The sequence below is a fragment of the Ascaphus truei genome, chromosome 22 (genome assembly GCF_040206685.1).
Source record: "Ascaphus truei isolate aAscTru1 chromosome 22, aAscTru1.hap1, whole genome shotgun sequence".
Lineage (NCBI taxonomy): Eukaryota > Metazoa > Chordata > Amphibia > Anura > Ascaphidae > Ascaphus > Ascaphus truei.
The window spans coordinates 5,233,359-5,245,070 of record NC_134504.1 but is presented as its reverse complement, the minus strand read 5'-3'; the positions used below and the strand labels follow the sequence as shown (position 1 = coordinate 5,245,070).

The 11,712-nt window shown below is 49.9% G+C and overlaps 1 protein-coding gene across 3 annotated transcripts in view; it reads right to left on the bottom strand.

The window, feature by feature from the left end:
* The window catches only part of TNRC6C (trinucleotide repeat containing adaptor 6C), a 121,097-nt gene that overhangs the window by 89,995 nt on the left and 19,390 nt on the right, over window positions 1-11,712 (bottom strand). For all 3 annotated transcript variants that reach the window (XM_075579729.1, XM_075579730.1, XM_075579732.1), the window contains exon 3: window positions 513-565. In XM_075579729.1, coding sequence (XP_075435844.1) covers window positions 513-565 — 53 coding nt within the window. The remainder of the gene's footprint in view (window positions 1-512; window positions 566-11,712) is intronic.

Genomic DNA, 11,712 nt, shown 5'->3' with positions numbered 1-11,712 from the left:
GGAAGACGGGGAGCGAGGCGGTAGGTGAGAGCAGTGGGATGTCGGCGGTTTCGTGGCAAAACGTTTGCATCTTTCTCCCCCCCCCCCCCACAACTTGAGTCTCAAAAGTCAACCCAGTGTTTATTCAACCCCCCCCCCCCCCCCCAAAGAAAAAGAATCCAAAAATGAGTCTCTCTGTCTTAAGCTCAAAATGTCACGGGGAATAATGGCGTTTCGATCCCGCGGAGCCTGCCAGTTCTAACCCCGAACGCGGATTTCTTACATCAAAATGCCCATTTAACCATCCCCGCTGCCAGCTGAGTGCCACGCACGGAGAAGCGGCCGCGGGTCCATGAACACCCATTTGACAAAGGCCGAGATCCATCAAGCCGCGAGGCGGACCTGCCACTCCGGGTGACGCTGGATATGGGTGCCGCAGCAAATCCCGCGTCGCGGTTTGGCGAGTCCCGGGCCTTTGGAGTGTGACATCGGGGCGCGGGGGCGAGGAGTGGTACAGAGTTCCTTATCCTTACCTGCACTTTGCTTTCACTGCTTGCTGGCAAGGGCTGGCACCATTCGCTCTTTGCTACAAGACAAAAACAGAAACAACAGACTGTGAGCAGCGAGGATCCTTCTGCTGATCGGGGACGTTTCCTGACGCTCAGGGGCGCCCCAAATCCCTTGCCCTTCCGTGAACGCGGGCGTCAGAACTGTACCATCCCCCGTCTCTGCACAAAGTTTTGTCGCAGTCGCACTCTCATAAAGAGAGTCTCTGCTATTTTACCAGTTTGTGATTTGGGTGAAGCGCCCTGAATTTTATCCGCCTCAAAGAAACTGATTTTAATCACCCACAAAGCAGCAATTTCCCGCAGTACCCAGCCGCTCCCCCCCCCCCCCCCCCCCGAGTGTGTCATCATCTTTTTGTTTTTTTAATGGTTTAGTGCAGTGTTTGTTTAACCTTTTATTGTTAAGGAACCGTATAATTATATTGTGAATTTCTGATGAACCCAACCCTCTCTAATAGGGCGTCTGAGATCAGATACATTGTCAGGGAACCCCAACCCTCTCTACGTCTGAGATCAGATGCATTGTAAGAAACCCCAACCCTCTCTAATAGCGCGTCTGAGATCAGATGCATTGTAAGGAACCCCAACCCTCTCTAATAGCGCGTCTGAGATCAGATGCATTGTAAGAAACCCCAACCCTCTCTAATAGCGCGTCTGAGATCAGATGCATTGTAAGGAACCCCAACCCTCTCTAATAGCGCGTCTGAGATCAGATGCATTGTAAGGAACCCCAACCCTCTCTAATAGCGCGTCTGAGATCAGATGCATTGTAAGGAACCCCAACCCTCTCTAACAGCGCGTCGAGATCAGATGCATTGTAAGAAAACCCCAACCCTCTCTAATAGCGCGTCTGAGATCAGAGGCATTGTAAGGAACCCCAACCCTCTCTAATAGCGCGTCTGAGATCAGATGCATTGTAAGAACCCAACCCTCTCTAATAGCGCGTCTGAGATCAGATGCATTGTAAGGAACCCCAACCCTCTCTAATAGCGTGTCTGAGATCAGATGCATTGTAAGGATCCCCAACCCTCTCTAATAGCGCGTCTGAGATCAGATGCATTGCAAGGAACCCCAACCCGCTAATAGTTACATAATTACATAGTTACATAGTTGATGAGGATGAAAAAAATATTAGGCCATCAAGTTCAATCTATGCTAAATTTAGACGACAGATTCTTATCCTGTATCCGTACTTACAGTATATTGATCCAGAGGAAGGCAAACAAACAAAAAACAGTGAAATATCATCTAATGATATTTCATAAAGGGAAACATAAATTATTTCTTCACTCCAAATATTGGTAATCAGATTACTCCCTGGATCAATATCCTTCCCATGTTTACTTATTTGGTGAATCCCTGTATACCTTTCCTTTCTAAAAAGATGTCCAACCTTTTTTTGAACATATCTATTGTATCTGCATCACAGTCTCTATGGGTAAGGAGTTCCACACTGTAACTGCCCTTACTGTAAAGAACCCTTTCCTTTGTTGCTGGTGAAATCTCCTTTCCTCCAACCTTGGGGATGCCCCGAGTCCTTTGTACTGCCCTTGGATGAATAGTTCTTTTGACAGCTCCTTGTACTGTCCCCGAATATATCTGTATATAGTTATCATATCCCCTCTTAGACGCCTCTTTTCTAATGTAAATAAATCTAATTTAGCTAGCCTCTCCTCATAGCTAGAATGTCCATCCCCTTTATTAATTTGGTGGCTCTTCTCTGCACTCTCTCTAGCTCCATAATGTCTTTTCTAAGGATTGGTGCCCAAAATTGTACTCCATATTCCAGGTGTGGTCTTACTAATGCTTTGTAAAGGGGCATAATTATGTTTACTTCCCTTCCATCCATTGCCCGTTTACTGCGAGATAAGATCTTGTTTGCCTTTGCAGCTACTGCCTGACTTTGGGCACTACTGCTAAGCCTGCTGTCTACAAGCACTCCTAAATCCTTCTCCATCAAGGATTCCCCCAATTTATCTCCATTTAATTAGTAAGTAGCCTGTTAAATGCTTATATCTCTTCCCCGGAGCATCTGATTTGAAGGCTAAAAACCGCATTGGAAATGGCAAGAAGAGGTCTCGTAACCTTCGCGTGCCCTTTTGCCGTGGTAGATGACTCCTCCCCTGTCATCATCAGCTACGGCGTCAGAGAAGCGGTCACGCGAACTGAGTGCGCCCCCCCCCCGGCACTGAAAGGGTTTAACGTACGTTTCTCCAACGTTTCAGAGGGCGCGCTCCCGCGACCTTATCGAATACTTTCTGTCCGACTCTCAATGGTTACTTAGTTACGTTACCACCACGAAGAAAAGAAAATACCGTTACAATGGCCGTGAAGGTTGTTCTGGGATTCACAAGCATCGCCAAAAGTGATTAGACACAAGGGGGAGAGGCAAAGCGTCTGGCTACCATGGCAACCTCAAGGGATATCCACATACTAAGACTCATCGGATTTTTGGCAGGTGCCAGTTACAGTACATACTGCCTGGGTAACCTATTCCACTGGCCACTGCCAACAGCACATACACAGACCCTGTCAGCACCCGCTGGGGGTAATTATATGGGTGTTAAAATATCTTTACAATATATGTGTGTGTGTGTGTGTGTGTGTGTGTGTGTGTACACAACGCTTGCGTATACGTCCCCTCAGGTACGCGTCCCTGCAACATCCATGTAACGGTGATGTACACTAATAGGATTAGTAAACGGGACTAATCCCCCCTTTGCCGAGTAGCAGTAACCTAGGTGAGTAATCGTCCCGCTCTGAGTTCAGGAACAGTTCACTTCTGTTCCGGGGGTCCCACACGGCCGCCACCCATGGCCCACGCTTAACGTCACGCCGGCCTGCACGGGGAGAATAAATCTAACAGGTCGGCCACAACAAAAGGAAATAAATGGTGTATTTCTCTTCTCTCAGGCATTGGAAGAGTTAAAACAGCGGGGAGCGGGAGCATGGGCTTGGGAGCTCAAAGAGCTAAGGGTGCGGGGCATCAGCTCCGTACTGTCCCACGCATGGGGTAAATGGTGTTAGGGGCTCAAATGAGGGTCTGGGGGTGAGGCGAGCTGCAGTATGAAGCACTGATGGGATAGGTGCATACAGATACCACACGTAGAGATAGGGCGCATGCGTGTTTTCTTGGTTAGGGGGGCGCTCAACTCCAGTACTCGAGCCTCTCCAACAGGTCAGGTTTTCAAAATATCCCAGCTTCAGCACAGGTGGCTCACACAAAGAGCAGGCTGACTCAGATATACACACAGAGCTGGGCAGCTTCCTCCATCCTAATTGGCTGGAGGAGGTGTCAGGAGCCTGGAGGTGGGGCCATGGAGAGGAGGAAACAGCATGGAGCGGAGACATCTGTGTGTGTGTGTGTCTCGTGCATGTCGCACCTTTCACCATTGTGTCCAGTATTTTTGGAGAAGGCCCCTGGCACCCTACTCCTAACCCCCTGCTAATGAATAATACAATGACCTCATTGTGCTACAGTATGCTGGTGAATTGCTAAGTAGCTGCTTCTAGGATAAACACGAACCCCAATAATCACAGGGTACACACAGCAGCGGCATTCGAAGACTGAGCCTCTGATTGAGCCACCTGTGCTGAAGCAGGGATATCCTGAAAACCTGACCTGTTTGGGGGGGGGGGGGGGCCTGAAGACTGGAGTTGAGCCCCCTGCCCTAGCTGCGCCCGGGGCTGCTGTGCAATGTATTGTAAGATGTATTATCCCAAATTCAACGCACACTGGGTTGCAAATAAGAAGGGGTTAAGAAATAAGCCCCGTTGAAATGTGTGCGCGTTGCGCAGGTGCCGCCATCCGTCTGCCGCAGGACGAAACACCCCCCCCCCCTATCATTCAGGTCAGGCCTCGGCTGTTGCCATGGGTACGAGTAATAGGGGGGAGGGAGAGACGACACGGCATGCAAGCGGGCGCAGCTTGTGGGATTCAGTGACGAGCGCGGAGGGGAGGAAGTAACGTCTGTGGGAGGGAGAGAGGGGGTCATCTGAGGCCGGATCCTACCCTCCGCAGCCCTCCCCCTCCCACTTCAAAGCTGCAGTCCCGCCTACAGGGTAATACCAGCAGGGCCTAATAGGGGTCAGCGTGTGCTAATGGCAGGGACAGGGTTAAGGGGTCAGTCTCTCCTAGGGGCAAAGTGTACTAATGGCAGTGACATGGTTAAGGGGTCAGTCTCTCCTAGGGGCAAAGTGTACTAATGGCAGTGACAGGGTTAAGGGGTCAGTCCCTCCTAGGGGCAAAGTGTACTAATGGCAGTGACATGGTTAAGGGGTCAGTCTCTCCTAGGGGCAAAGTGTACTAATGGCAGTGACAGGGTTAAGGGGTCAGCCCCTCCTAGGGGCAAAGTGTACTAATGGCAGTGACAGGGTTAAGGGGTCAGCCCCTCCTAGGGGCAAAGTGTACTAATGGCAGTGACAGGGTTAAGGGGCCAGTCCCTCCTGGGGCAAAGTGTACTAATGGCAGTGACAGGATTAAGGGATCAGTCCCTCCTAGGGGCAAAGTGTACTAATGGCAGTGACATGGTTAAGGGGTCAGTCTCTCCAAGGGGCAAAGTGTACTAATGGCAGTGACAGGGTTAAGGGGTCAGCCCCTCCTAGGGGCAAAGTGTACTAATGGCAGTGACAGGGTTAAGGGGTCAGCCCCTCCTAGGAGCAAAGTGTACTAATGGCAGTGACAGGGTTAAGGGGTCAGCCCCTCCTAGGGGCAAAGTGTACTAATGGCAGTGACAGGGTTAAGGGGTCAGACCCTCCTAGGGGCAAAGTGTACTAATGGCAGTGACATGGTTAAGGGGCCAGTCCCTCCTGGGGCAAAGTGTACTAATGGCAGTGACAGGGTTAAGGGGTTAGCCCCTCCTAGGGGCAAAGTGTACTAATGGCAGTGACAGGGTTAAGGGGTCAGTCCCTCCTAGGGGCAAAGTGTACTAATGGCAGTGACATGGTTAAGGGGCCAGTCCCTCCTAGGGGCAAAGTGTACTAATGGCAGTGACAGGGTTAAGGGGCCAGTCTCTCCTAGGGGCAAAGTGTACTAATGGCAGTGACAGGGTTAAAGGAGCAGATCAAGCTATGCGTTTTCTATATATTTTTTAAGCTGGGGGTCCCTGGAGCTGAACCCCACTGATTTCAGCTCCGGGGACCCCCTGCTTCCTGAGATACTCACCTCCGTACGGAGTGTCGGCATTTCGGCGCTGTTTAAAGGTCCCGGACACATGGGCCAATCGGAAGCCGCCATTACGAGAACCCCAGTGGGACCTCCCCCCCCCCCCCCCCCTACGGAGGTAAGTATCTCAGGAAGCAGGGGGTCCTTGGCGCTGACATGTAGGGTTCATCTCCGGAGACCCCCTGCTCCAATCCTATTCTTTTTATTGGGATGGGGATTCATTTAATCTGCCGTCTCCCTTAAGGCTGCGCTTATAGTGCTGGCTACGGCGCCGGCGTGCAGACGCAAAGCAACTCAGTGTATTCCATAGCGACCGCCCATAGTGCGCGCGACGGCGACGTGTGACATCACACCGACCAAAATCGCTGCAGTCAAAAGTTTCTCAGATTTTCCCGAGTCCGGCGCGCCATGTGACTGGCAGCAGCCAATCAAATCGCCCCTTGCCGCCAGCGACATCGCGCAACAGAGTGCAACTTTCGCTACGGCGACGCGTGACGTCACGGGTCGCGTCGCCGTCACTGCAGCCAGTACTATAAGCGTAGCCTAATGTATCTGTGTGCTCATCAAGAGTGTGCACAGGCAAAGCCCCCCTCTCTCTCCCACTGCCCTTATCTTTATTTGCCTTTAGATAAGAGTAAATAATATGTATATAGACAAATTATATATATATACACACACACACACACACACACACACACACACACACACACACACACACACACACACACACACACACAAAGAGTTAATTGGGTACCCTTCCTACACCCCACAAGCCCCCATCTCCTGAGTGCAGCCGGCTGTGTGGTGCTCACCTAATTATAAGCCCTGGCAGGAAATCAGAGCGAGAGGAGTGGGGAGAGACAGAGGGTGCGAGCTTGGAAAGGTCACATTAATAATACAGGGAAGAGAATGCCCGGGGTTATGTATTTTTCATGAAAGTCCCATTCCCCCCCCCCCCCCCATCTATTTTGCATAGCGCATCAACACCTCCATCAATATTACAAGATACATTGTGCATGTTAAATCCGCGTGTGTGCCGCGTACAGGATGCCGGGATTTATCTGCCTCTTGTACATCAACCGGTGTAACAAAGGGGCATCTTCAAGATGAATTGGGCAGTGATCCATGGCGACTTTCTACTGGTACATGGTGGCCTTCTACTGGTACATGGTGGCCTTCTGCTGGTACATGGTGGCCTTCTGCTGGTACATGGCGACTTTCTGCTGGTATTTCGTGGCCTTCTGCTGGTATATGGTGGTCTTCTACTGGTCCATGGTGACTTTCTACTGGTACATGGTGGCCTTCTGCTGCTATATGGTGGCCTTTTACTGGTCCATGGCTACTTTCTACTGGTCCATGGTGACTTTCTACTGGTAAATGGTGGCCTTCTACTGGTACATGGTGGCCTTCTACTGGTCCATGGTGACTTTCTACTGGTAAATGGTGGCCTTCTACTGGTACATGGTGACTTTCTGCTGGTATATGGTGGCCTTCTACTGGTACATGGTGGCCTTCTACTGGTACATGGTGGCCTTCTACTGGTACATGGTGGCCTTCTACTGGTACATGGTGGCCTTCTACTGGTACATGGTGGCCTTCTACTGGTACATGGTGGCCTTCTGCTGGTATATGGTGGCCTTTTACTGGTCCATGGCTACTTTCTACTGGTATATGGTGGCCTTCTACTGGCATATGGTGGCCTTCTACTGGTACATGGTGGCCTTCTGCTGGTATATGGTGGCCTTCTACTGGTACATGGTGGCCTTCTACTGGTACATGGTGGCCTTCTACTGGTACATGGTGGCCTTCTATCGGTCCATGATGGCATTCTACTGGTACATGGTGACCTTCTTCTGGTCCATGGTGACCTTCTACTGGTACATGATGGCCTTCTACTGGTATATGGTGGCCTTCTGCTGGTATATGGGACCTTCTACTGGTACATGGTGACCTACTGGTACATGGTGGGCTTCTACTGCTACATGGTGACCTACTGGTACATGGTGGGCTTCTACTGGTTCATGGTGACCTACTGGTACATGGTGGTGGCCTTCGACTGGTCCACGGTGGCCTTTTACTAGTCCATGGTGGCTTTCTACTGGTACATGGTGGCCTTCCACTGGTCCATGGTGACCTACTGGTCCATGGTGGCTTTCTACTGGTACATGGTGGCCTTCCACTTGTACATGGTGACCTTCTACTGGTTCATGGTGGCTTTCTACTGGCACATAGTGGGCCAGTTGGCCATTGAAGTCTCGGAAACTCTGGGACATGTAGTTATACCCGGGACTGTCTCTAAGAAAGCACACACGTCCTAGCCCTTTCTGCTACTCTGTGTCCCAGTGGGAAGTCCCACCGGTATACACATACACGCCCATAGAGGTAATACCGGTATACACATACACGCCCAGAGAGGTAATACCGGTATACACATACACGCCCAGAGAGGTAATACCGGTATACACATACACGCCCAGAGAGGTAATACCGGTATACACATACACACGCAGAGAGGTAATACCGGTATACACATACACACCCAGAGAGGTAATACCGGTATACACACACACGCCCAGAGAGGTAATACCGGTATACACATACACGCCCAGAGAGGTAATACCGGTATAAACATACACACGCAGAGAGGTAATACCGGTATACACATACACGCCCAGAGAGGTAATACCGGTATACACATACACGCCCAGAGAGGTAATACCGGTATACACATACACGCCCAGAGAGGTAATACCGGTATACACATACACACGCAGAGAGGTAATACCGGTATACACATATACGCCCAGAGAGGTAATACCGGTATACACATACACGCCCAGAGAGGTAATACCTGTATACACATACACGCCCAGAGAGGTAATACCGGTATACACATACACACCCAGAGAGGTAATACCGGTATACTCATACACGCCCAGAGAGGTAATACCGGTATACACGTACACGCCCAGAGAGGTAATACCGGTATACACATACACGCCCATAGAGGTAATACCGGTATACACATACACGCCCAGAGAGATAATACCTGTATACACATACACGCCAGAGAGGTAATACCGGTATACACATACACGCCCAGAGAGGTAATACCGGTATACACATACACGCCCAGAGAGGTAATACCGGTATACACGTACACGCCCAGAGAGGTAATACCGGTATACACATACACGCCCAGAGAGGTAATACCGGTATACACATGCACGCCCAGAGAGGTAATACCGGTATACACATACACGCCCAGAGAGGTAATACCGGTATACACATACACGCCCAGAGAGGTAATACCGGTATACACATACACGTCCAGAGAGGTAATACCGGTATACACACACACGCCCAGAGAGGTAATACCGGTATACACATACACGCCCAGAGAGGTAATACCGGTATAAACATACACACGCAGAGAGGTAATACCGGTATACACATACACGTCCAGAGAGGTAATACCGGTATACACACACACGCCCAGAGAGGTAATACCGGTATACACATACACGCCCAGAGAGGTAATACCGGTATAAACATACACGCCCAGAGAGGTAATACCGGTATACACATACACGCCCAGAGAGGTAATACCGGTATAAACATACACACCCAGAGAGATAATACCGGTATACACATACACGCCCAGAGAGGTAATACCGGTATACACATACAGAGAGGTAATACCGGTATACACATACACGCCCAGAGAGGTAATACCGGTATACACATACACGCCCAGAGAGGTAATACTGGTATACACATACACGCCCAGAGAGGTAATACCGGTATACACATACACTCCCAGAGAGGTAATACCGATATACACATACACGCCCAGAGAGGTAATACCGGTATACACATACACGCACAGAGAGGTAATACCGGTATACACATACACACCCAGAGAGGTAATACCGGTATAAACATACACGCCCAGAGAGGTAATACCGGTATACACATACACGCCCAGAGAGGTAATACCGGTATAAACATACACGCCCAGAGAGGTAATACCGGTATACACATACACGCCCAGAGAAGTAATACCGGTATACACATACACGCCCAGAGAGGTAATACCGGTATAAACATACACGCCCAGAGAGGTAATACCGGTATACACATACACGCCCAGAGAGGTAATACCGGTATAAACATACACGCCCAGAGAGGTAATACCGGTATACACACACACGCCCAGAGAGGTAATACCGGTATAAACATACACACCCAGAGAGGTAATACCGGTATACACATACACGCCCAGAGAGGTAATACCGGTATAAACATACACGCCCAGAGAGGTAATACCGGTATACACATACACGCCCAGAGAGGTAATACCGGTATACACATACACGCCCAGAGAGGTAATACCGGTATACACATACACGCCCAGAGAGGTAATACCGGTATACACATACACGCCCAGAGAGGTAATACCGGTATACACATACACGCCCAGAGAGGTAATACCGGTATACACATACACACGCAGAGAGGTAATACCGGTATACACATACCCGCCCAGAGAGGTAATACCGGTATACACATACCCGCCCAGAGAGGTAATACCGGTATACACATACACGCCCAGAGTGGTAATACCGGTATACACATACACACCCAGAGAGGTAATACCGGTATACACATACACGCCCAGAGAGGTAATCCCGGTATACACATACACACGCAGAGAGGTAATACCGGTATACACATACCCGCCCAGAGAGGTAATACCGGTATACACATACACACCCAGAGAGGTAATACCGGTATACACATACACGCCCAGAGAGGTAATCCCGGTATATACATACACGCCCAGAGAGGTAATACCGGTATACACATACACGCCCAGAGAGGTAATACCGGTATACACATACACACGCAGAGAGGTAATACCGGTATACACATACCCGCCCAGAGAGGTAATACCGGTATACACATACCCGCCCAGAGAGGTAATACCGGTATACACATACACGCCCAGAGAGGTAATACCGGTATACACATACACGCCCAGAGAGGTAATACCGGTATACACGTACACGCCCAGAGAGGTAATACCGGTATACACATACACACGCAGAGAGGTAATACCGGTATACACATACACGCCCAGAGAGGTAATACCGGTATACACATACACGCCCAGAGAGGTAATACCGGTATACACACACTCACATAGCCACGGACAGGGGGCCACCCAGTGGAAACTCTTGTCCTGAGCCCCGCTGTCGGAGACTCTGCCATAAAGCACCTTAATAGCCCATACAAGTCGGTGATACGGTCTCTTCCAGCGTACGAAGGACTCCTGGGGCAGAAGACTGCTTAGTATATACGGCCCAAATCGTTGTAAATCTTGGACAGGTTACAAGAGCCAACACGATATAATTCACCTGCTCTGAAAATGTCATCTGGGATTTTACCAAAATGTTAACGCTGTCTACAGTTATTCCGGACTTATTTGTGCTCTTCTAGCAACATGGGCCAACTATTACCTCTCTGGGCGTGTATGTGTATACCGGTATTACCTCTCTGGGCGTGTATGTGTATACCGGTATTACCTCTCTGGGTGTGTATGTGTATACCGGTATTACCTCTCTGGGCGTGTATGTGTATACCGGTATTACCTCTCTGGGCGTGTATGTGTATACCGGTATTACCTCTCTGGGCGTATATGTGTATACCGGTATTACCTCTCTGGGCGTGTATGTGTATACCGGTATTACCTCTCTGGGCGTGTATGTGTATACCGGTATTACCTCTCTGGGCGTGTATGTGTATACCGGTATTACCTCTCTGGGCGTGTGTGTGTATACCGGTATTACCTCTCTGGGCGTGTATGTGTATACCGGTATTACCTCTCTGGGCGTGTGTGTGTATACCGGTATTACCTCTCTGGGCGTGTATGTATATACCGGTATTACCTCTCTGGGCGTGTATGTGTATACCGGTATTACCTCTCTGGGCGTGTGTGTG